This window comes from Micromys minutus (assembly GCF_963924665.1).
Source record: "Micromys minutus genome assembly, chromosome: X".
Lineage (NCBI taxonomy): Eukaryota > Metazoa > Chordata > Mammalia > Rodentia > Muridae > Micromys > Micromys minutus.
In genome coordinates this window covers 78,152,539-78,180,507 of record NC_137970.1, presented here as the reverse complement: position 1 = coordinate 78,180,507, position 27,969 = coordinate 78,152,539, and the positions used below count along the sequence as shown (strand labels likewise).

The following is a 27,969-nucleotide window of genomic DNA, read 5'->3' as shown; positions in this document are numbered from 1 at the left end:
CAATGAACATTAGTAAGTACTAATTGAAATATTAATGGAGTTTCATACATTAAACATAAATAGCGCATGCTGACCAAATAACCTTTCCCTTTCCACTTCTCAATCTCTAGTAATCATCATTATACTTCCAGACAATGCATTGTTGACATGCACACACAGCCCAAGAACTACAACTTGATTAAAACATGAGCCTATTAGAATGCCCTTTATGTAATCTATATGTTTGTGTCTTTCTTTCAAAGTTCACATATTAAGAATGACAAATATATTAATGTTAATTGTTGGACACTTGGAATTTGATTTAGTCATGAAGAACTTTTTCACATGAATAGAATTAGTGCTTTTATCAAAGAGATTCAAGAAAGCTACTTTGTTCCTTCTGTTATGCGTAGACACACTGAGGATGTCATTTGTGAAGAACAAGGCCACAATGGGTACGAAATCAGATGGTTCCTTGATCTTGCCTTTCCTAACTTTCATGATGATGAGAAATATTTCTGTTGCTTATAAATTACATACTCTAAAATAGTTTATGATAATCTGAAGAAAACTAAGACAACCTTGAAGAAAATATGTATCCAGTAGTCAGTTTTACTTATAGAAATGCCTGTAGAAGAGATCCTCTAATTGAAATCGTAGCATTTTGTATTTTGAGTGATGCCCATTGGAGAAATCTGTGGGTCATAGGAGAATTGACATCATCTCTTGGTTCTAGTAATTATACCATTATCATATTTTTATTAAACTGTGCTGTTAGTCCCAAACTGTTTTGTTCTGTTAAAAACAAAAACAAAAAACAAAAACAAAATCCAACCAAACAAAAAACCCTCTTGTATGTTTCTTTCAAGGACATTGACTCTGGAGGCTAGAAGACAAGGCCTAGAAATTAATTCCAATGTTAGCATAAATGTCCATAGCCTGAAGGAATGCTGGAACATATACAAGCTCACAAATAAATCACAGATCACACAATTAATGTTTCAAAATGGCTGACTATGTGTTTATCTTGGCCAGAAATTCCTGCCTCTTCGTTTTTATTTCTCTAAAGGTGTCTCTATTTAGCTAGTGGGTTTTGTAAAATTTTCAAAACAAACACTCTGCAAATTTCCACCAGTGCAAGTAAGTTATGTATTCCTCCCTTAAAAAATGTTAATGGGGGATTGTGAGAAAGTAAAGGAAGAAAATACAAGAAAATCAAATAAACAATAGCATTTTGCAAGACCCCAATGGCTGACTCATTTAGCACCTAATATAGTGGCTCTGCCTCTGGTTTCACTTTATGTTTGCATGTTTTGTCTTCTACCAGCTCTAAAAAACAGCAGTTTTTAATTTTAAAATGGTTTAACTACATGTTAATATAACTAGGTATCTGCCTTAAAAATTAATCCTAGAGACAACAGGGTCAACAAAAGCTAAGGGAATCTGAATTGAAAAATAGATCTTCATTAAGCAGTATGCATTTATTTTAATTCATGTTCTAATAAATATAGAAACAGAAGACATGGATAAAATGGGAGAAATTTGATTAAAATAAATAGAAATTGTCTGTAATATATTTACAAATTTTCTGTCTAAAAGTTTTGAGAAATATTAAGCTTGTTTGCCAAACAAATAAATCTTATTTTCTAGAAGAGTCCAAAGTTTTCCAGCACTTAGATGTGATAGACATTTGAGGAAATAAGAATGCTAAGACTGTATTTTACTAATAAATATTTCAATATTAAAAGGATCCTAAGGCCAACAGCAAATGGACAGGCAAAACTGGATGGAAAAAGCCCAGAAAGCCTCAGGCCTGCACAAAACACTTTAGGCTAACAGAGTAAAGCTGGGAGCAGGATAGGTGGTCGTCCTGAGGGAAACACAAATTAGTTGTCTGATGCCAAGTGGTCAACCTTGACAATATACATAAAAGTGATACCATAAGCATCACAAGCATGTTATATTTTAGAAGATACGTGCAAACACATATACACATTCAATAACAATTAATGAGATAAAGGACATGGATTTGAAGCATGGGCACATGAGAAGGCTTAGAGGGAGGAAAGGGGAGGGAAAAATGTTGGCATTATATCCCTTTCCCTAAAAAGAGACGGCAATAGAAGAGTGGAGGTTCCCACTACTATTTCAATCACACAGGAGGCAGAAGCAGAAGGACCTCTGTGAGTTCAGTACAGCCAATCACACAGAAATCAAGAACAGCCAGAACTGCATAGAGTGACCTTGTTAAAAGCAAGAAGGTGGCTCCCTTGTCATAGAGGAAAATAATTCTGGATAATAGATTTACATCCCAGAAGACAGAAAATGACTTATAATTGCAATATTTCTATAGTAACTGCACAGATGGGGTTAGTGGGCCAGTCCAACTATAACTAGGATTTGTTGTTGTTTTTATTTGTTTGTTTGTTGCTTTTTAAAGGCAGTATTTCTCTGAGTAGTCCTGGCTGTCCCGACTTTCTTTTAGACCAGGCTGGCCTGAACCTGTCAGAGACCTGCCTGCCTCTGCCTCTGGAGTGCTGGGATTAAAGTTGTGTGCTACCACCAGCCAGCTATAACCTAGTTTTGACTAGAACGACAACATCAAATCAATTCTCACAGAAGCACTGAAGCTTCTCACACAAGTGTTTTAAGGGATAGCGAGACCACAGTAATACTGTAGACAGATTGTGGTTCAGACATTAGAATGTGTTTGTCATTCATCTCCAGCTTTCTGTACTATTAGCAGCTGTAAGTTCATTTATTCTTTTCCAAAAACTTTCATTTCTCTGTTGAATATTACTTTTTATTATGAATCAAAACTAGAAAACCCAAAGTAAAGGTGGTATTAAATTCAAGGCAATACATAGTTTAAAATGTATAAATACATGGGTGTTTTAATCAATACTAATAATTATATACTATATACACTTTTATACTTTTGTATATTTTATGGTTTATTTATGTCATGTTTAAATCTGTTTTGAAACACAATATATATATATATGTATATATATATATATATATATATATATATATATATATATATATATATATTTGTATGTATACACATATCTGTGTCCTTAGTATATGTGTGTGCTTAAGAAAACGTTCTCAGCTTGGTATGCAGAATCAGAGTGGTCTGTAAGAGTAAGCCTAGATCCTGATATTTGCATCAGAGCTAAACTACACTATAAATTAAGATATTTTTAGCATTCATGTCTTTGCCCTTTGATTCAACGAGTGTGTTCAATTAAATTACCTGTAAAAAGATGCCATACTGAAAAAATACGAAATGAGTGTTACATATAAAGATGAACAATTAAAATAAATTTGCCATTAATTGCACTAAAATATAGTTTAATATATTTGAAAATTAATTGAAAATGTAAATGTACACTTCATATATGATTTACCTACTCCATATCTAGACATTTATCTAAGCAAAAAGGAAGTTAGCTGCATTAGGAGATATATATATATATATATATATATATATATATATATATATATATATATTAATATTCATATCATCTTTACTCATTACACATTAGACCCAACTCAAATGCAAACAACAGATAAGTGGACAGCCATTCTTTTATACGATATCTCCAGAGAGGAGTATTCACTGATACTAAGAGAATAAGCTATTTATGTACATAAGCCATGCCTAATTGACTTGTCAAATGAAATAATCCAAACACACAGTGTATCTACTATATTATCCTGTTTATATAAAACTACAAAATATGGAGTGATTTATTGTGACAAGAAGATTAGTGTTGTGGAAAGGATTTCAAAGGGGACGAGGAAACAAGGGGTGATAACTTCTTTATGGCTTGTGTTTTGCAAGCATACGCATACACCAACCAGCTTGTATGGTTTGTAAACCTTAAATTGTATGTTGTTTATTGCCTGTCAATTATAGGCCAATAAAACTGTTTACTTTTAAAAATCCACTCAGTCATAAGCTAGAAACGGGAGGTAATTACCTTGGGTTCATATAATTACTATTCTTGCTAAAGAAACCAAGCTCAGAGCTTTGGGGTAATAGAAATGCAATTAAGAAGTAAGTAGGTACAAATATATTTAACATATTTCCTTTAGAGGGAGAGTTTCTTTCTCAGAAAAGAAGTGAAGAGTGGTACATTTTAAAGTAGATATAGTGATGATAATTTTAAGCTTGACTATTATAAAGTGACTTAAAATAAGTTCAATTATATATGCTGCAAATAAGTCATTAAACTTTCCTAATATAATTGTACTAACAGAAAACTTCAAGTTCAAGGACTTTAAATGCATGAGTCACTGTTTTCTGTAGACCTATGCTATACCAGGTTACCAATACAATAAGAATGAAAAACATTTTAGAGGACACAGACTTTGGTGGGTAGGGAAAGGGCGGGGCTCTGAGAGGAGCTAGGGGAAGAATAAGTAGGATGGAAACACACTGATACAAATAAAACCTAAATGATACATAGTGAAAATAACTTTTTCAAAAAGCCTGTTGTGGTAGTCCATGACTGAAAATATCGACACCAGGGAGGATCAGAAATTCATTGCTAGCCTTAGCTGTGGGATACCATACCTAGAAATACTCTTCAAATGGCTTTATTGAGCTAAAATTCACATGCAAGATGATTAGCCCGCTGGAGATCTATATTTCATCATTTTGTAATATTTTATATGGTCAACCACGATTTGATTCTAAAGTATTTATTTATTTATTTATTTATTTTATCTAATGTGTATTAATGTTTTTGCTATAGTTTTATCTACTCAGTGGATCTGAAGTGGAAGGATACCTTGAGTCCAGGAATTCTAAGACCAATCTGGACAATATAATGAGACTCCATGTCAGAAAACAAATACATGAAAGTACATATTAACACAAGTTCTCTGAAAAATTTTACTGATTCCTACTGCATGATTCTTAGTGAGAATGAAGGAAAAATGTGCCTACACCTATCAATATCCACTATATACCAGATGGAAAAAATACCTGAATTTTCATTACACAAATGAGAAGATAACTCCAGCTGTAGTGGCTTGAATATGCTTGGTCAATGGGAAGTGGCCCTATTATGTGTGGCCTTATTGGAATAAGGGTGGTCTTGTTGGTGGAAGTGTGTCATTATGTAGTCAAGCCTTGGAGGGATCTAATGCTCCATCTCCATCCTGTACAGAAGAGAGACCCTCCTGGCTACCTGCAAAAGACAGTTTTCTTCCTGGTTGCATTCAGATGAAGATGGAGAACTCTCAACACCTCCCATATCATGTCTGCCTACCCATTGCCTTGCTCCCTGCCATGATGATAATGGTCTGGACCTCTAACCTGTACCCAGTCCCAGTTAAATGTTGCCCTTTATAAGAGTTGTCTTAGTTATGATGCTTCTGCACAGCAATTAAATGTTAACTAAGACACCAGCCCAACTCCTCACTCTATTATGAACATTTATTTGTCTTTATACCCAAAGTTAAGTACAGTCCTCACCATGGATCAAAGAAACTTCTCTTTGCAACAGACAAATAAAATATCATTACAGAATACCACAACCAACCAAAGTGTAGAGTTTTGGAGCCCACTCCCAATGAATAAGTCTACAAACAACTTACACATCTAATGTTTGAGGAACAGTGTAGAGGATAAGAAGGAAAGATTATTAAGAGACAGGAAACAGAGTTTGCTGTAAGATTGTTTCTTCTAAGGATGTCAGAAGCTACACCCATAAAGTTTCACCAACATGACTGCTCAAACAGGAGATTTGGGTCAAGGACAACAACAATAGACATGATAAAGTACTTGGAGGGGGAATCTCAGGAGGGCCCAGTCCTACACAAAGAACTACAGACAACAAAGCATGCTGAGAATGGGAGAAACAGTCTTCCCTAGGGAAGAACACAGGAGTTAGTTATCCGATAGAAAATGGTCAGCCCTGAAAACATACAAGCAAGTAACATTATCTCAAATGAGCAGGTTATATTTATGTATTTAGAAATATATATTTTAGGACTATATATGTTCATATACATACACACATGCATATATATATATATATATACATACATATATGCATATATATACATATATATACATATTCAACAATTATTGAAAAATAGAGTCCATGGATTTGAAAGAGAGGAAGAAGAAGTTTTGGGTGAGTTTGGATGTATGAAAGGGATGGGGAAATTATATAATTATAATATAATCTCAAAAAATAAAAGATAATGATTATTAAAAACACAAAGCCAATGAATTTAATGATAGCTACACACCCAGATGGTGTAACGATAAGAGGGAAGTGGAAGACATTGAGGAAGTTACAACACAGAAGCATCTGTCTCTTTCAGAAAATAAATAACCATTAACAAGAACCAACAGTCATTTTGGCAAAGTATCAGATTGCTACTACTACTGCAGCTCTACAGTACTGACATACGAAGGTTGTTTGATCACCAAGGAGTGAATAGAGAATTGCCCAGCAAACAAAGATATCACTGCAAAGTTTAAAGCCCTAATTACTGGTGTACAGTGACCTAAGCTTGGAAACATTTTGAAATCTTATCCAACAGCTTTGAGGGAACTATTATATTTTGTTGGCATCCTCCAAGAAGCTCAGAAAAGACTACTAGACATTTGCAAATAAGCATCTTATTTAAAAATGTACCTTTTAAGAGAAGATATCACTCTTGGTCTCTCTAACATACCAGGTCTTAGAGAATGGAATGGTTTGCAGTTGCAATGGACATGGTTTACTGATCAATTGCAAAGACAGCAAAGAAAGATCAACAAGTGGGCACCTGTACCTTATTTCACCTTCTCTAATGTGACCTGCCAGTTCTTCAATAAATTTCTCGCCTTTCATCCAGTAGATCATTGGTCCAGACTCCCCACTGAATCCAAAGAAAGCTTTGCAAGGGATGTTCAGAGGTTTACCTGAGAAAAAGAAAAAAATTAAATGAGAAAAATCTCTTCCCTTTGTTATTGAGAGACGAGGGTGGCCAGTTAACATATAAGGAAAAACTCAGACTTGGCCTACTTTCCAAAAATACTTGCATGTGAGATAAAAGTTATTATGAAGGCTTTTGGGAAATTATATAAATTTCAAGCTAATACAAAAACTTAAAAAGTAAATAAATTATCACTCTATAGCATTTCAATGATGCTGTACTTCTCCCAAGAACCGAAGTGAAAAATGAAAATGATACCTAATTGTTATTTCCTTTTTGAGAGTATTCCTTACCTGGGCTTGCCTTTGAAACAAAAATTATTTATGAGCATAAGTTAATTCTTGATAAGTGTGAAAATACATCAACTTTAGACTATTAGGTATTGAGATTGTATTGACTTTAGTGTTTCTTCCTATTATAATCCACTTAAAAATGATAAAGAATGGTTATTAAATTTTGGTGTTGACCTGAGAGAACCAAGAAAATAATTCAATAGTTGGTCATAATTATTTCAGGTGAAATTCATGAGATTTTTTTCAGAAGTTACAGGCAGAATTGAAATTGTGTACCCTGAAAGTATTCAGGTAGAATTATAAAGCAAGAGGATGACTATATATCTCTGCCTTTTCTCTTCTCTCCCCAACTCTGGTATATGGAAATGTATGTATTTGTGTCTGGATGTGCATTTTTTTATGCTCATATATGAAGGTCAGAGGTCAAAGTCAAGTGGCTTCTTCGATCCCTTTCTAAGTTTTTGAGACAGTCTCCTCTGAAATGTGGGCTTTTAGATGGCAAGTGATTCACCATAACCTGCTTGTCACTGTCAATACCAGCATTAAAATTGGGACATGCTGCCAGTCCCAGGTTTTTATACAGAAGGATGGGATGTGAACTCAGGTCCTCTTGCTTGTGCAGTAAGCAATATAATAAGAAATATCTCAGGGATTAGCTAAGCAGACATCTGTCTATGTTCCCAGTTACATTTCTAAAGAAAACTAGATTATAAGGGCTCTGAAACAATCAGTTGAACCTTGTAGGGATAAGTATTATTGATTCCAACTTTGGAGTTTGGTGAAAGGTGGGTGTTGAAGCCTATTGGAATAAGTAGGTTCCTGGTGATAGGCCTTTGATCTCTAGAATACGCTTTCCCATTTGTGAGGATCTCAAAGAAGACAAATGCATATGAAAGTACTTCATGAACTCAGATATATCATCAGAATCGAACTCAGTAGTTTTTGTTTGTTTGTTTGCTTGCTTGTTTTCTGAGTCTTGTCATCCATAAAGATATTAAATTTCAGGAAGAGTCTGAATGGTCTTGAGTAGGAAATATTTTCATTCTGACCATGTCAATCATGTGTTCTTTTATTTATGAGCATCTGTAGGACAATATATTTTTAACATTTTTTGTAAATTTTTCTTGTCTTCAGAATAGATATGATTTACCTGAAAAGATTCTAAATCTTCTAAATCTGAACAGGGTTTCATTGTCCTATACAGTTTTAGCTTTCTTTCTCATGACATTGAAAGTATTTAAGGAACAATAAACCAGATCTCAGAAAAAACAGGTTGTGATAAGCTCTATTCTAAGAAATTATAAACATTGAAACTTCTAGAAAACAAAATTCTCGATATAAATATTGGTTAGTTTTCTTTTGGGCTATACTGAAAACACGTATATTAAAATGTATTTGTTTTAAATGTGTAGGTACCCATTACTGGAAAGACTTTAATGAAAATTACTGCAGTGTGTAAAAAGGGGGCTTCTTGAAGTGGTCCAGCAAAAATTACAGTGTCTGCCCTTTCCCTTGACACTTCATCCAGAGTACTGGCGATTTATCTCATAATTTTTCTCTTCCCATCAGAAAGATCCTTGTTAAATAAACACAAGAGATAGACATTTCATAAGTTTATTTTGTACAGTGCTTGGTAAATATCCTTAATCCTATGTTGATGGCCTAAAACAGTAAAACTGTTCAGCCATCATCTGCCACATCCAAAGGAGAGTTCCCTAGGGACCTTTTATCAAATAGTTATGTTTAGTATGTGTTAGAGAGGAGATACTCCTCTTCTAAGAGGCATGAGAAGGCTCTCTGGATTGATGGGAAATTATTTTAAATGGAATTTCTCTAGGTATCTGTGACATCCGCCCTATGTGCCAAATCATAGCTAGGAGTAACATCTGTTAGTGATTGTCTTGATTTTTCTCCAGAGAGTTTGAAAGTCATTCTGTAACTGCGTCTAATTAGTAGAAATAGCAAACTTAAATTTGAATCTGATCATTAAGAAGTCTATCATATTAAAAAACTTTGTCAGTGCTAAGTAATAAGTTAAGAGGGTTTTTGTATTGTTTTATTGTTGTTTTGTTTTTGGAAAGTGGGTACATGATTGGCTCAGTTCTCCTTTGTCTTAGCATTGCTTCAATTTTGTTTGTCAATGGACTCTCTAAAAACCAACATTTGAAAGATTTCCTTGAGACTTTGAAAATCTATTGTTTTTGTTTTTTATTAGAAATTTACATTTCAAATGTTATCCCCTTCCCCCACCCTACTTCAACCCGCCCCCAGAAATCATAACCATCTTTATTATTCTTGCAACTGTTAACATCTTATTATTACAAACTGTTCAGAATAACAAAGATACACATCAGTAATTTGCTTACACATATTTAACAATTGTTATGTTAGAAATAAATATGCATGTAACAATACATTTATTATAAACTTTATTGATAATAAAAGATGGAAAATACAATTTACACATAATGATAAGAATAAATGTACCGTCTGTAGTTTATAAATTTTCAGACATTGTAGGATATTGGAGCATCTAGATCCATACTTTTTACAATGATCATGTGCCCCTAGAGCTCTCAGACTGAGCCACCAACCAGGCAGAATACATTATCTGGTTTGAGGTCCACAATAAATAAAGCAGAGAGCTTCCTGGTCTGGCCTCAGTGAGAGAAGATACATATAACCTTCAAGAGACATGAGGTCCCAGGGAGTGGGAGTCCTGGTGGGGTGGGGTATAGGGCATCCTCTTGGAGACAGTGGAGGAGGAATGGGATGAGAAACTGTTGGAGGGCAGACCAGGAGAGGATAATGATTGGACTGTAATAAAATATTAAAAATAATTATATCTATATATCTATATATCTATGTATATATATATATCTATCTATCTATATATATATATCATGTGCAGAACTCTGAGACTTTTTATTTCCACATCTGGTTGGATGCCCCTTCTTTGGTTTTGAGTTACCTTTTCTTTCCCAAAACCAATTGCCTTATTTGCTTTGAAATTGAAGTACACATAACCTCTTTAAAGTAGAATTTTTCAGTGGCTACAACAGAATCTTTGCCTTTAGTATACCAATTAAACCTATTACATTGAGTGTGTGTCTAAATTGATACCATAGGAATGTGTAAATTGTGTAGCATCAGCCAGAATGATGTTCATTATATTTATTTTATTCTTGAGAAGTTGTTAAACAAACTCCTCTTCTTCTTACTGCTACCATTAACAAAGCTCATATTTTCTTTTCTGGGATCACACTTAGATTTTGTTTTTACCAGATAAGATGAAAAGAAAAAGGGTAGTCATGATGTCAACATAAAAGTTTACCACTGGGCTTTATGCATGCAAGTTTGCCCATTTCAAGAGGCTTATTCATTTCACATAAAGGCGATTCACAATATGAGCACCCATTTTTTATGTGCACTGGGGAGAGTGTCTTGAACTACATGGTGCAGTCTAATCAGTTAGTGACAGGACACACAGAGCCCAGAGAGATAATACCTTAGGCTGTAAGGTATATGTAACAATTTTTGTTAGTAAAAATGTCACTCTTACCATGTAATCAAGTCTGTTTTTCTTCATTGGAGATTAAGGGCTTCATAATTTGTAATTGGGGAATGCCTCATTTAAAGTATCTTATAGTTCATGCCATCTTTCCACGGTAATTAAGGAAGCCATTATTGGTGATAGATATAACTCAGTTTGAAAATCCCTGCCTATCATGAGCACAGGCATGAATTCCGGTCTCAGAACAGTAAAGACGTTAAGCCAATAGTAAATTAACCTTAAGAAAAGAAAATGTATCCAAGGATATTGTAAGCATTTATGAAGGTTTCCTTGCTGAAATGAAGGGAAACACACAATGTCCTATTTTGATAATGAAATAGTTTTCCCCCCACCTATGAGCATATATGCACATGAATGTGTATGAGAGTGAATTCTCCTGTGCCTCTGTGTCTCCCCCTTTGAGTGCAAGTATGGGTTTACACACTCCACCACCACCACCACCACATTTTATTCATTTCCTTATGCTGACTTTTCCTTTCATAATTTAGCTTTTCCTACCAGCCATCCCACAGGTTAAATACCTACTTGTAACCAAATATACAATGTTGAAAATACCTTTGTCTCTGCTTACTCTGAGATTCCAGTCTCAAATCAACTGAATTGGTTATTAAGGTTTAAAAACAATGCCAGTAAGAAATTGACTGGATTTCATGGGTTCAAAGTTTAAACCAAAAGAGAGAATTTATCATTTATAATTCATTTATTTTAATAGGTATCAGTGTTTAATGGACTAGAGACAAAGTTGCTTTCCAATTAGTATGAATCTAGAAAAGAAGGAAACGTCTAACTACCATAGTGATTTTACGTAGCCTTTTTCTAAACGCCACCCCCCATTTCCCTCAAGGAGGGTCTCTTCACTCAAAATTCTCTGTTTAAATTAGAATCTAAAACCACTGAGTTACACTTTAGAACAAATTTGATAGTGAGCAATGTATTTATTCTATGAAGATCCAACATTAGATGAAAAGTTAACGAGACAATGGGCTTGTTGCCCAAGATGGTGAAAACTTCAGAAACATGATGTTCACTGCCCAGGAAACAACAATATTTTATGATGAAGGAAAGTAAATCCTAACATTAATTGACATAGGAATGAAGACTTGGAAAAATACATTGATACATCAATTAAGAATAATTATTAATTTGTGTGTGAGAGTGAGAGAATGGGGGGGGGTAGACAAAGAAATGGGAGGGATGAGATATAGAATACAGAGCACATGGTAAGTACCTAAAACCCTCTCCTTTTTTTCAGATGACAAAGAACAAGAAAAATGTTATTTGCCTAAGCTATAGTGAAGTAGCACAGCATAGTTTCAACTTTGAAAACAAAGAACAATTTTCACAGTTACATGTGATTGGATGGCTTTGATCCACAAGTGGTTCATTGCAACAAGTGATGTGATGCTTGGTACAGGATGAGGTGTTTAGAGTTAAAAGGAATTGTCTTGATGAATTGCTACACAGCCTCAATCTCAATAAAACTTTCTCTTACTATATATTTTTTTTCCTAGGGTAAATGACCAGAGCCTCCATTTAACTCCCCACTATGCCTGCAACTTTGCTAAATTTATCTTTCTTTGAACCTTTCTTCCACTCAGGGTAAAGACCTATGGGATCATTAATTTTCCTGGTATTTTCAACCATATCTGCCATCTGGAGGTTCAAGGCAGAGGCTAGACAGAAGGGCATCATGGGAAAAGCAGTGGTGTCAAAATAGTAAATTTGTAGCTTCAGGCGTTTTACCATGTTGCTGCTTTTATTTTTATTTTTCGCTTTGTTTAATAAATTTCTCTCTCCCCCTAAATTTCAAAAGTTTTCTTCGAAAAAGTGATAAGGTCAATTAAGAATTTCTACAAATTTCTCTCAACAGTCTTCCAAGTCTAACATTTTAAGCAAGTGTTCTAGAACGACATATCTTGAAACTTCACAGGTGAGGTGAACTATTTCACTTCTAGTTCTACCCCTCTTTAAATAGAGCACGTGCTGATTATTTGAACAGAAGAATAGAGGTGCAAGTCTCTGTGCCGAGGATAGGTCTTAGCTTTAGCTTCCTGATCCCATGAACCTCGGTGTTTTGTTTTGCCGGCTGTCTCTGGACTCTCAATTCCTCTATATTCTCTAATCTCTGCCTGTTTAGTTCAGAGTGGGCTTCCTGCCTATGAGACCTACTTTGCCTTGAACCCTTGTTCCTTTCTACCCTCTGGCTTTTTGCTGCTTATATTGGCTCAGATGATCTTGGCTTATGGCCTGCTTTCCTTGAGCCAGTGCTCTCCATATCTCAGCTTGACAAAAGGATTTTGAAAAGCTCTCTAGGGGGAAAGACAAAGTCCTTGGATATTAACTTACTGTGTCAGTAAGTCCAATTCATGAGATGTTGTGAGAGTTGAATTAAGCAAATTCTTTCTGTGTGTGTGTGTGTGTTCAAGAGGATGTATGGTTGCAAAAGAATTCATTTGGACCAAATTAATACTTGAAAATTAAATGCACATCATTTCCTTTATTGTGCTAAGTAGAAGGAAAAGGCAGACCACTTCACTTGTTTTGAGATAAAATGAATTCACTTCTTAAAATTTCTTGTATTGACCTAGAAATGTAGGTAGGTTTCTATCAGAGTCAGCCTATATAGAATAGCAGTAAACAGAGAACTGCAGATAACCATTTCTTTTTCAGAAGTTCTGTTTGGCATTTGATTGGAAACAGAATTTTTTTTTTTTTTTTTTTTTTTTTTTTTTTTTTTTTGGCGTTTACCCTCTGAATCATCAAAAGTATTTTTGAATCCAGTACTGATAAGATCACAATTTCTGGTCCTACAGACAACTTGCTAGTCAAATCCTGCTATACAAGTTTGCAGGAGAAATGCATCAATAAAACTGCTGCATGTCTCAGTGTGTATCTGAAGACTGATTCAGGGATTACATGGTGGCTGAAGAAAACACTGATGTGTTTTTTCTGGACATGAAGTTATGATCTAAACTGTAGCTATGGAAACCTGCAAAAAGTTCTTCAAAAATAAAAACAAAACTAAAATGTGCCAAAGTTCTAACATAGGTACCATTCACTTTGATGAATCTCACTTGCTCTCTGCAAACTATCTTTGAGAAACTAATGCTTAAAATAATCCCACAAAGATCCTTTTATCCTTTAGAAAATAGAAATACCAAAGTACAATGTCCAGTTGAGAAAATGAAATATAAGGCTATCCACAGATTACTGATCATATTTTGGTGACCTTATTGATTTTGCAAAGTTCTCTAATTTTTTTTTGAACTTTGAATTTTCCCTCACCACGAATACCTGTAGCCTCACTATTCAGTATACTGTGATTTGTAGCCTACTTCATTTGCATTGCTTTACCTCTTACCAATGCCAAATTCAATCTGCATACACCAAGATCTAGTTTAGGTGTCATATATAACATGACATGAACTTCTATCTATCCCAGTACACACTCACCTCTGTCTTCTGTCGACATCATGCTTTCATATACCCTTAAGGAGTTGACAGTTTAGCTGTGCTCTGCTTCATATGAGTTTTACAACAAACAAGGTACTTAGTGAGCTGTTGATTTTAATTCTCACAGAAAGGCATTGTTACCACCAGTTTACAAATCAGCATACAGAGGTAGAAAAGGGATAAACAGCTTTTTTCAAGTTCACAAATATCATACATAACTATTATTTAGAATAGGATTTTAGAGCCAAAGGTTCTAACCACTCTTCCATGCTACCTTTTACAAATACATGTTATGATCTTATATTTTATAATAATTTCTCTCCCCCTTTTCATCTCTGTGTGTGTTGCACCTGCACACATGCTCACATGAGTGTATGTGTATATGTATGTGTGTGTGTGTGTGTGTGTGCAATAGCACTTCTATGGATGTCAGAAGACAGGACACATTTCAGAAGTCAATTCTCATGCTTGTTTTTTTTTTTTTTTTTTTTTTTTTTTTTACAGGAACTAGCAAGAGATAAGCACATTCCAAATCCTTGCCTGATTTTCAATAGCTCAGTTTTTTCATTCTGTGTATTTTACTTGATTTTATTTTGACTGAATTAAATTTGTTTTGTGAATTACAACAAATCCATTAGGCAAGGGAAGAAGAGTAATTCAGTGCCTTACAATTCATGTATTTCCTTCTTTCATCTTTTTTGTAAAAAAAAAAGTATTTACTTATTCATTCTTAAATAGTAATTGTATTCTTTGACACATGGATGCAATATTCTCTGATCACAAGTGCTCTCTATACTGTCTCCTCAACCCACTCCTGCTTACCTCTCGATCTTCCTTGCTCTTTCATATCTTTTTGCTCTTACCTTGTGACCTACTTGGTTTCAGTTTGGAAGTTAGTTATGAGTTATCTTACAAGATACAAGTTTCTTTCTCTATGCCTCTGCTAGAGAGTATTACAAGACAAGAAGCTCAATTTTTATCAGACTAATTCTTTATATCTTCTGTGATGAAAAACATCGACTAACTTCATAAAACAATGTCAAGTAATTTGAAAACATGAGAGGAAGGGTCAAAGGTATAATTTTTCACTCTTCCATAAAATTATTTTCCCTTGAAAAATTCATGTACATTTTAAGTACATAAAAAGTATCTCAAGGAATACCACAACTGTTAAGCAGGAAGGTTTATTTAACACAGCAGAGCTGGCTAAAATCCTTCATTACAAATCTATCCACTCAGGTCTCAAAGTAGCTGTTTAATAATCTTGTTCTTCTTGCATCCAATGTTCTCTACCAAATCCATGGGGAGTATGTGTGTCTCTAACTTCTGGATCCAGTCCTAGAATCTGTATTTCCTCTGCTTTTCTTTTGCAATGTTAATATAAACAGTGAAGTTTTACTATAAAGTGATGCTTATAAATTTTCCTATATGGTAACTAATTAATTATAGTACTACTTGCTTTTATAAGCATTTTGTGGGATGGTATTTAGTTAGAATTTTTATAGGGCTATTGTGCTTTTTCTTTCACGAACATGCCTCTTCATTTGAATAAACACTGTGTGTAGGGCTGTTTCTTTGTTGTTCATCAGCACTGATTAAAAATAAAATATCAGTCATCTATACCTCTAAAATTTTTGGTGTCATTAAGAACTCGTTATCAAAGATAGTTTTGTTGCATTTAGCATTATTTTTATGCATGTGGGTAAAACCTTTGGAACTTTGCACAAGTGTCCTTGGGACAAGACCATACCTTGTACTGAGCCCTGTGCCCCCACAGTGAGAATGTTCCATGAGTAGACTATTTGGCTGACCTAGTTTGAGAAAAATTGTTTTCAGAGCTGATTGTCTCTGTCACACCCTAATCTCCATTTGACAGGAGCCAAGAGCAAACTCAACATTCTTTCACCCTGGCCCATTCTCTTTGCTGTCTTTCATTAACTGTCAGTGGTCAGAATCCTGATTAAAAGCAAGTTTTCCCCCCCAAACAGTTCTCAAGTTAAACAGACACTCAAAATGAGTTTCCTTAAATACCACACTCAGAAAATGAAGTCTTTTTTTTCCCACATATATTTGGGCTGGAACCTGGTCAAGGTGTGCATGGATTGGCTCTCTGCCTTATGTTTGTGGCCACCTAATAGAAAGGTATTCAAAATGCCATTACAAAGTGGACTCAGAAAGCGGCTGTACATGAAGAAATGGGCAAATCTTTCAGTAGAAATATTTCAGTTAAAAATGCCAAATAACCTCTGTAATTAGGAGTCCAGATAATGACGTAAAAGTCCTGGTGGGACCATGCTGATGGGAGAGGAAATATTCTAAAGACACTTGTGTTCCTCCCTTTGGCTGTAACAGTGTTGATAAAAACAGATCTGAAAGCATTAATATTTTCCACAGGAATCTCATTGTGGAGGAAGGGGAAGGCTGAATGAAGCCTTGCTTTCACAGAGAAAAGTAATGTGTCTCCCAGGAAGAGGATTTACATAGTTCTCACATGTATTTCTAGGCTTTTGTTTAAAATCTAACACTGATATAGGAAAAAAAAAAACAAACCTGGGAGTCTTTCTTTTACCTGGTTTGTACACAAATTAACTTTCCTTCAGTAACGTATTTCCTAATTCTGTTAACATATAGCAGGTTTATACATCCCAGGATCCTACTAATACCAGTTTTTGGTTGTTTTTGTTTTGTTTTGCTTTTATTTTCTTTAATTTTGTATTGAATGTCAGAACTATACAACCATCACCCACATTTCATTTTCAGGATCACACATGGAATTCCATGAGGAATATATATACCTTGGTTTCCTCTAAAATATTCTGGGATAGTGAGCATGGTGTTCGGTACATATAAAGTTTCCTTAGTGAAGGGCTATATCACAGTAGCATGAATAGATGAAGGCATGCTTGTTTTAAATAAATATTATTTACTTAGGCTTTTTTGGTCAGCATGCAAAATAATGGGTTTTATAATAAAACTTTCTTATATGTTTCCACATTAATTAAATAATTAAATAATTAGTTAATTAGAGACAGGGTTTCCCTGTGTAGCCCTGGTTGTCTAGGAACTCACTATAGATCAGGCTAGCCTCAAACTCACAGAGATCAGCCTGTTTCTGTCTTGTAGTACTAGGAATAAACGTGTGTGCCAGCAGACCCAGGTGTGTGGGTGGAGCCCAGTTTCATATTTATGCTTTTAATGAAGATGATGCTTAGGCATTTAGATTCATTTTTCCTATTATTAATTTGCTAGTGTCTGAAGAAAAAGAGTCCTACTAGTCACCTATTCTCCACTAACGTGCACTCTTCTTACCTCCTTAGTCTTAATATTTACCCCAACATTTCCCTTTCTTACCTACAAAGGACTAGTCTTAGGCCTCCTTAACTCTGTGATGATTTCCTTCCTATATTTTTCTTAAGGTAGGAGTCAGGTTCTAAGCAAAATAGCCCATTATACTTAGCAGGTTCTTTTTCTCAACAACTATTTTCTTAGAACATCTTGCTTTGTCTTCTTGTAGTTTATATTTCACATTTCTTCCCTTGATCCACGTTGTTTCTCTCTATAAGAATCCATGCACCAATCCAGATGTTGTCTTCTACATTTCACAACTATGTGATAAAGTTACCTAAAATGTCTGTACTGAAATGGAAAGTGGTCAGTGCTGAAATCAATGAATTAATTATACACCCAGGATATGATTGAACCTTTTTCTCAGAGTGGTATTTTGTCCTCAAAGATTTCTAAATCAACCAAACTGATATGGCTATTAAGTCCATATGTATCTGCTCACTAATTAAGGAAAGGAAAAGAGTACAGTAACTTAACAGATAAAGGAAAATACAGGAAAACAAATTCCTAAATAATTATCAATTATGTTGCTTCTCTGCCTTATATGTATATAGAAACACACATCTATGCGACTTTCACTTGTAGGTTTAGTTTATCTTTAATTTTTATTGTTTGAGAATTTCACACATGTATATAATATATTTTGATCAAAATTTCTCCTTATTTCCTCTCCTGCAATCTACTGCTATGTCCTCAACACATTTTTTCCTGATGTCTAGATATACTTATCTTCTGTCTAGCAAGGTAGCTCCATAGCTACCTGTCTACCTAACTTCATTTTTATTATCTATTTCACATTTTGGAAGACATGCTACTTTCTCCATGAATTAATTATAGCTGTCTCTGGCCCATTTTCTGTACACTGTGTACGTGTCCAACGGAGTGTGCACATCCCCCAGTAACTGTCTCAAGTATGACCTATTCATCAAAGTGATGGCCTGCCGATGATCTGAAGATAGGGTAAGAGAGAACATCATGAGAAATAGGTCAGTAGGAAAAAGATTTCCCACAGAATATGTACCTTTTCTCTGGCATATAATATAATCCTAATACTAAAAATAAGAATTAAGATTACCAAGGTTAAAAAAAGTACTACAGAAATAATTTAAGGTGAATTTTAATTTTTTAACAACTTTATTTTACAAAACAAAGATAAATGTACAGATTTTAAGCATTGTTTGCATAAAATTATACAATACATTTTTGTCAGTACTTTTTTCAGATTTTAAAATAATTTTTACATAAAACTGTATGAATATATTTTTTAGTCAGTACTTGATTTTTTTAAAGGTTTGATTGTACGCATTGAAAACTTAATAGTTACAATGAGCTCAAGTACATGTAAAACAAAATGTAACATGGAAATAGTCAACGTTTTTTGTTGTATAGAGATTTTTTTGTTTTGTTTTGTTTTGTTTTCTTTATTTCTTGGACTTCATACAGTCTGTGAGTTGTTTCTGGGGCAGTGTGAGCCTCTGGGGTTAGCATCCCATTATCAGTGACTGCATATTATGTCTGTTCTTTTGTGATTGGGTTATCTCACTCAGAATTATATTCTCTAGATGCAGCCATTTTCTTAAGAATTTGGTTAAGTCATTGTTTCTGGTGGCTGAGTAGTATTCCATTGTGTAAATGTACCACAATTTTTGTATCCATTCATCTTCTGAAGGACATCTGGGTTCTTTCCAGCTTCTGGCTATTATAAATAGAGCTGCTATGAACATTGTGGTACATATATCTTTGTTGTGTACTAAGGTGTCTCTGGGGTATATGCCCAGAAGTGGAATAGCTGGGTCTTCAGGTAGTATTATGTCCAATTTTCTGAGGTATCGCCAGACTGATTTCCAGATTGGTTGTATAAGTTTACAACCCCACCAACCGTGGAGAAGCGTTCCTCTTTCTCCGCAACCTCGCCAGCACCTGTTGTCGTCTGACGAATTTTAATATTTAAACACTCTATTTTTTTTAAACGACTTTATTTTACAAAACAAAGATAAATGTACAGATTTTAAACATTTTTTGCTTAAAATTATACATTTTTGTCAGTACTGTTTTTTTCAGACATTAAAATAAATTTTACATAAAACCATGTGAATATATTTTTTAGTCAGTACTTGATTTTTTTCAAGGGCTTGACAGTATGCATTGAAAACCTACTAGTTGCAGTAAGCGTAAAGTACATGCAAAACAAAACGCAACATGGAAATAGTCAAAGTCTTCTTGTTTTGTGAATATATGTATATTTTTTGTTTTCTTTATTTCTTGGACTTCATACAGTCTGTGAGTTGTTTCTGGGGGAGTGCAAGCCTCTGGGGTTAGCATCCCACTATCAGTGACTGCATATTATGTCTGTTCTTTTGTGACTGGGTTATCTCACTCAGGATGATCTTCTCTAGATGCAGCCATTTTCTTAAGAATTTGGTTAAGTCATTGTTTCTGGTGGCTGAGTAGTATTCCATTGTGTATATGTACCACAATTTTTGTATCCATTCGTCTTCTGAAGGACATCTGGGTTCCTTCTAGCTTCTGGCTATTATAAATAGAGCCGCTATGAACATTGTGGTGCATATATCTTTGTTGTGTATTAAAGTGTCTCTGGGGTATATGCTCAGAAGTGGAATGGCTGGGTCTTCAGGTAGTACTATATCCAATTTTCTGAGGTATCGCCAGACAGATTTCCAGAGTGGTTGTATTAGCTTGCAACCCCACCAACAGTAGAGAAGTGTTCCTCTCTCTCCGCATCCTCGCCAGCATCTGCTGTCATCTGAGTTTTGGATCTTGGCCAATCTGACTGGTGTGAGGTGGTATCTCAGGGTTGTTTTGATTTGCATTTCCCTGATGGCTAAGGATGTCGAGCACTTCCTCAGATGTTTCTCGTCCATTCGGTGTTCCTCAACTGAGAACGTTTTGTTTAGCTCTGTACCCCATTTTTTAATAGGGTTATTTGATTCTCTGGTGTCTAGCTTTTTGAGTTCCTTGTACACCTTGGATATTAGGCCTCTATCTGATGTGGTGTTGGTAAAAATCTTTTCCAATTCTGTTGGCTGCCGTTTTGTTTTCTTGACGATGTCCTTAGCCTTACAGAAACTTTGCAATCTCATTAAGTCCCATTTGTTAATCTTTGACCTTAGAGCTTGAGCCATTGGTGTTTTGTTCAGGAAATTTTGATTTTAATTTTTTAGAGCAAAAATTTGCATCTAATTAATCATCAAAGATTCCCATTTACTTATTAAAAATATACTGGGAAAACAAGTCAGCCTATATGCAGAGCAATTAAAAATACTAAAAATTTAAAATCGTAGTGGTCTGAATTCATCATACATAGTGATATGCATAGAAAAGATATTTTGACTCAAGGACATAGAATAGGTTTACTAATTTTACTTCTTATACTTCCATCCCTGTCCTTAGTCCTTTGTCCTTCCTGTCATTTGCCACCTTTTCTTCTGTGAAACAGGTTCTCTTCTGCATTCCTGTTGCATATGTACATATAAATGCTCCTATAATTTTATAGAAAATCTATGATTCCCCCAAAGAACATAAACACACAGTACTTTCCTTTCTGATTCAGGAAACTTTCACTTGACATGATGATACCTATTTGCATCCATTCCCTTGATGTCATGCTTTCATTCATGGTTGAATCAAACTCTCTTGTCTACAGATGTATACACATGGAATTTTTATTTTGTTATAATTTCTCTTTGTGGTGATGTCACAGTGATTTCACAAGTATGCTACTGTGAACTGTATAGTGATGCACATAGTTATGGACTTATCTCTCTAATATGCTAACGAGAGTCCTTTCAGTGTATATTCAAGAACAATGTGACTAGGTCAAACATTAGTTCTATGTTTAAACTTTCAAGGAAACTCCATACTAATCTCCACATTTGTCAAACTAATCATATTCTCACTAGCATTTGATTTGATGGGGAAATTTTTAATTATGTTTTTGTCAAATACTTGGACAATCTAGTAAAATGTTTTTTTAAATAATAGCAAAAATAAATAAAAGTCCTTGATAGATTTTACAATTAATACTATAATTAATGAATTTAACATATTCAAATGCTGATAGCATCTTTTAATAAAGTATGTGCCTCTAAAGTATATTACATGGGCTGGATACCTGACTCAATGAAAAATGTGATTGCTTATTCTTATTACCTGAGTTTGATCACTAGGATTCACATAGTGGAAAGAGAGAAGCGGTTCCTTCAAATTGTCCTTAAATTTTGACACACTTGAGAAATTGCCTGTGTGACATCACACAAATAAATAACATTTATTTGTTTATTTATTTATTTATTTGTAATCTAAGAAATAAGACACATTACATAATTTATATTTAAGCTATTTATGAATTGCCTCTGTATTGAACTTACAGAGGCGGTGAAGTTAGACAGTTTATAATTAAAAATAATACACAATCAATTCTCATTATTATTACTTTCAGAATGGAGCATAATAGATGTGGTTGAAGTAAGTGATAGAATTTTTGGATATGTCTAGAACAGAGCTAGTCTGGGACTTTGAGATCATCATGTTTTACCTACTAACTCTAAGCCAAAAGTGGGAAGGGAAATATAGCATTTAAAGAGACTCTTCTAATAAGCTGTTGGCAAAGCTTACAACACACTCTGAGCACCTTATCTCTAACATTAATGCTCTTTCCCATATAGGAGCCACTTCTGGACCATACCCAAAAGCCACTGCCATATCCTTCTGATAGGATTTATATTTTTCTTTCTTTTTAGCAATTCCCTTTTTTCAATTTATTCTCCATGTTTTGACTAGCTTTGTCTTCTGTAAGCCTGGAGATATTCATGGTACGTCACTACTTGAAAATGTGGATAGTTTCCAAAATTTAATTATTTAAGGGTTTTTTTTTAAATAGTGGTGGGGGCTGGGCAGGGCTTTATCATAGTGAAAACATTTGGTAATACATGGAAACATTTTTTTATCTGTTTTCACCATTGGAGGAGAGTACATTATTGGTATCTGTGGAGTGTGCTGCTAAATACCTTATAGTGCAAATAATAGTTTTATCCAACCTCCAATGTCAGTAGTGTTGTTTGGGAACTTGTATTTTTGTTCTGAACTTTATTTCAGTATATTATTTCTTAAAACTTTCCCACACTTAGGAACATTGGATTGCTTCCACACTTTCCCATTCCCCTGATTTGCCTGAACTCAGGATGGTTTTCTTCATTTATCCACATTCTTCCTCTGTATAAAAAACTGGACTGTATGTGATATCCATAAAAATCTTCTTTGATCCTTAACAACCAGACCATCATTTTTCCCTGTAGAAATTTGCAAGTTAACAGTTTCTGAGAAGTTTATACATTGTTTTGGCAAAGTTTGACTGTTGGATTCAGAAACAGTTGTGTGAAAATATACACTATGCCTGGAATCCAGCATGTTATAACTCAACCATTTTTAAATGTGTTTTACTTTGGACATGACATTGCATCTCACTGGGTCTCATATGTTTCATCATTCAGACGGGAATAAAAATGTCTACTCCCTACAACTAGTCAGTGGGAAAAAAAGTACAGTGATCTGAATGAAAATGTTTTGAAAGTGTTAAAAGACTATGCTAATGTGAAGGGTCTTTATTTTTACCGAAAGAGAAGCTAGCCCTTGAAAGGCCAGTAAAAATCCCATTTAATCCCATGTGGGCAATAAATGATACCACTGACCATACTGCAAGTTTTCTGGCTGACTTTTTATGAGGGCAGGACATATACTTCAGTCTAATTTTATCCATGAAGAATATAGTGTGTTCTTTCCATGTTGTATCTACACTGCATGGTATAAAGTACAATATCCCTTTTCTGTGGAAAAGAAAGAAAACAGGTAAATTCACGGGACAATTATTCACAAGATGTGACCATCATAAGCAATTCTTTTAAGTAAACAAGTATATCCACTCCATGAAGAATACCATCCTTTATTTCCAGTTTCCTACAAGGGCATTTGACCTTCCTTCCCATCTCAAAATGCCAAGGATGAAGCAGTTTTTTTTTTTTTTTTTTTTTTTTTTTTTTTTTTTTTTTTGTAGTTTAGAGATCAACTATATGAGAGCTATTGAGGATAAGCCCAACTTTGTTTTCAAATAATGAGGAGTCAAATTAATAGAAGTCTTGCTAATTACATTTCCCATAGTCTGTAGAAATTAAGGCTGGAGAAGAGGCCTTGAAGTGTAATTATACAGATGTTTTACACTACAGGTCACTCCTGCAATCTAAGAATAAAATCCAGAAATTAAGAAAACACAGCAAAACAAACAAAAAGTAAACAACTGTCATCATCAAAAACAACACTTCATTATGTACACAACAATTTAGTGAAAAAAAAAATAGGTACAGGATGTGTTCGAAAGCTTTGGAGATACTCTTGAAACTCTTAGAAAGACTGCATAAATTAGTACTGGGATAAGCAGATGTGAAAGAGAGAGGGGGGAGGGAGGGAAGGAGGGAAGGAAGGAGGAAGGGAGAATGGTAACACTTGCTCTATCTGGCAGGAATATAGGCAGTCTGTCAGGTCAGCAGACAGTCTCTCCTAACTTGGGACAACAAGCTAGCAGTACGCTGAAGTGATCAGTTTGATAGACATGGGTGACAAATATGTCTTGAAATAGTTACTACAGAAGAGGAATTGCAGGCATCCAATGTGGCAAAATAATGGGGAAAAAATCCATTATGCCAGGTGGTTTTAGGAATGCTATTTTGTTATTACAATGAAAATCTTAATGAGTAAATGTAGAATTGCTGTATGATTTTTCTCAAAGACTGACAGATCTTTTATACATAATATACCACTATCTATGTATTTTATAGTGAAAGATTTAATAGGTACTCGGATATCTTGTACCCTTCATTCATCTTGTTGGATGGATGGCTTTTGCATACTACCTGAAATTCTATTGTAATATATACCTCAACTTAATATGTTTTGAGTTGTATCTTACTAAATTCAAAACCTCCTCGGATACATAGAGCAGTAACACTGTTATACCTATCATCTAAAATTGAATTCATTTTTATGATCTATCCTCATTGACAGGAAGTTCCAAGGGCGACAGGACGGGTGGCCTAGTACGAAATATTGCCTGGGTTCAAGGGAGTAGAATTCAAGAATTGGTAGTAAACTCAGACCCAACAGTGGGGTACTTAGAGGGAGGGCATTATTGTGAAAGGCAATGAGATAAATGTTTTAAACTTTGTCAAGCTTATATATGAGAGGAATTAAAACACTTTCATCTTCAAATCAAACCAACATATTCATAAATGAAGTATTTTTCTATTTCCCATATAATTAATAAGAAGTTAAACAATATTATTGATAAGAGGCTGAGAAGCAAATCCTACTTCACTAATAAATCAAAGGGCTTCTGAAGTATTAAATTTGATCACACTCACATGCCTTTTTTTTTTTTTTTTGACATCTGAGAAACAAACTAAAGCCATTGACGTGAGCTTTGCTTTCGCAAGCTAGAATGTTGTATTTACAAAGGCCTACTAGGAAAATCTGATCATAAAGCCACTGAGATTTCAGCAATGTTTAAGATCATCAAGTACTATTGTGCAGGAGACAAAAGGTAGCTGTACCGAGTGAGGGAATCAAGCTCTGAGATTGGAGTCTTGGAAGGTGAGTCATTTAGGAAAACTGTTTATATCGTGCATACCTTTGGAGACAATCAGATTATGTCTATGGTTCTGCTAAACACAAGGAATGGAGTGGTTGCATGACTCTACTATTTCTAGTGGGGTAAGGTCCCAAATAGCCCCTTCTTTAATAATTTTCACATTTAGCTTCCTGTAAAATTACTATCAGAAGTTGACATTAGCACCTTTTTTCTGAATGCAGTGATGGCTGTTAATGCAGTGCAGGAAAGGTACTCTTGAACCAATCCCACTCCATTTTACATGCAACTTTTGATCCTTTTCTTTTCTTTTCTTTTCTTTTCTTTTCTTTTCTTTTCTTTTGTGATTATGATATAATTATATCATCCTTCCTTCTCCTTTCAAATCCCCCCCCCCCAGTGTACTTTTCCTTTCAAATTCATGGTTTCTTTTTTCACTAATTGTTGTCCTCTAAAACCTCCAGATTGTTCTTATTAACACCATTTCCATAAGAATAAAAAGTGGGAGACATTGATACTGAGGTAAAAAATCTCTGTAGAAAACTACAAAAATAAAGTACAATGTACACATATGCACACAAACACATACACACACACATACACACAGACAGACACACACAACACTGCTGATGCTGCTTCAAGATAAAGTCAGCTGCTTTTAAAACATATTTGAAAGGAGTAACCCTATTCCCTCTTTTGTAGAAAGTGAAAAAAATGGGGGCTAAGAATCTGCTGTCTGCAACACACTATAATTTGAAAACTTGAAAGAAAATGTAAGTACTGATAGAGAGAAAAATGTTAAAAAGAACCAGTAAGTATATGCTCAGAGTGTTCACCCAAAATAGATAAAATAAGGCCATTTTAAAATAAGTAAGACTCTCAAGAACTGCATCTCACTCATGCTAAGACCCTTTCGGGTCACAGAAAAGCAGAGATTTATCCAGACTCACAGAGACATGATTCTACTCCTTCATGTCATGGGGGTGGGCATAGAAAACAGCAAGAGAAATGATAAATTAAACTGACCAAAGAAAGAAAGTAATTAGAAGAAAAAATTCCTGGAATGTACTCCAAGATTGTTTACTTATTTTTAATTATATTATACAAGATAAAGACAATGTATCAGTATAACAGTTTATATTATTAGGACATAGTTTCTATAAAATGAGGAATTGGTTTGTCTGCTCTGTTTCCTGCTGTGCTCTCAGAAGTTACTTGTAAAATTGACACATACTAAGCCCAAATACTACTTTGCTAGAAAATTGAATAAATGAGTATATCTCTCTAATATTTCAAGTGTAACAGTAGGTTTAAGCTACAGAAACCATATATATGAACCAGTTTGAGTTTTGTGTAACCTGAATTCCTACAATTGTAAGGAACATATCATTAAAAAACAATTGAAATTTTGAATTATGAAGTTATATATTATATTATTTTAGTATAAATATAATTAGGTCAAAATATATCTACCGATTTTATAATTGCTTATTAATTATCCTTTGGATATAGAATCATTTTCCCAGGGTTGACTGCAGTTCTAAATTTCAAAAAAGTTGTCTCTCGCATTTTATGTCTATGTTGTCTAACATATAGTGTAGCAAATTCTGATATGATTTCTGTTTCTTTAACTCCAGAGTTTGTATTATTCAGCACAAGGGGTTGTATTATAATTTCTTGGAAGTCACTCAAAACTGACAGGTGTGACTCACATAATGTATGTATATGATTCCTCTGTATATGCCTTCTTAAGCCAAGTTAAACATTTTACCAGATAAACTTTACCCAGATCCCTAAAATGCTCATGTTTGTTCTAGTGCTACCAGATTAAAGAAAATGTCTCAACTGAACTTTGTCAAAATGTTTTTGGTACATTTGATAAAAAAAAAAAAAACATATTACAAGGGCAACACTGTCGGGTTTGCAGAGAATCCATGGGCATTCCTGTTTCCTGAGTTTCCTACTTTTATGTATGTGCACTTTCTGAAGTGGAAAGGTTAAGCAAATACTAGTCATTGTAATGATCACAATAATGACCATGAGGATATTGTCTTAAATAACATGTAACCTGTGACATTTGTAGAAGATGACAAGTTACAGAAGGTGTCAGACTCAAATTTGCAAGCTCTATGTAATTTTCTTCATTCAGCAATCCTAGTAAAATCTAGAACATGCATTTCTTGGAGATATGGAAGAAAATTATATATATGGAAGAAGAAAATATATATACATACATACATATATAGTATAACTAACCCATTTAACAGTGTTCCCCAAATGAAAGAAGCCTCTTTATGCTGACTCCATCAATGTGAAGAATTTCTGCTTTAGAGTTACAGTTTGAGTATTTTATGCTTCTTTGTTTTAGTGTTTATTCCTGCAGATAGTTGTGTGGGCTATTCTGTAAACTTTAGGAAAAAAGAGCAAGCAGAAGGAGCTAGGCCATTGGTGGTAGGTGATTGGGAGTATCTTGTTTATGGTCCCTCCTTGTCTCTCTGTTCATTCATGAAAAAGAAGATCTTTCACCATAGAGCCTGTCTACATAATGTTTTGTCTAAGTACCTGGTTCCAAGCAATCATGGACAAACCCCTCTGAAACTGTGAGTCAAAATCAATATCATGTTTTTCATCATAGTGATAGAAAAAAGTAACTAATGCAATTACCACTTTATGCCAGGCTGTTGTGATGCACGTTTTTAATCCCAGCAACTAAGAGGCAGATG

General features: G+C 34.5%; 1 protein-coding gene across 1 annotated transcript in view; it reads right to left on the bottom strand.

Annotated features, from left to right (window-relative positions):
- The window catches only part of IL1RAPL2 (interleukin 1 receptor accessory protein like 2), a gene marked incomplete at both ends in the record, with an annotated part of 1,190,107 nt that overhangs the window by 52,311 nt on the left and 1,109,827 nt on the right, over positions 1 to 27,969 (bottom strand). Inside the window, one exon of the mRNA XM_080910286.1 lies at positions 6,784 to 6,913. Within this exon, the coding sequence (XP_080766412.1) occupies positions 6,784 to 6,913 (130 nt within the window). The remainder of the gene's footprint in view (positions 1 to 6,783; positions 6,914 to 27,969) is intronic.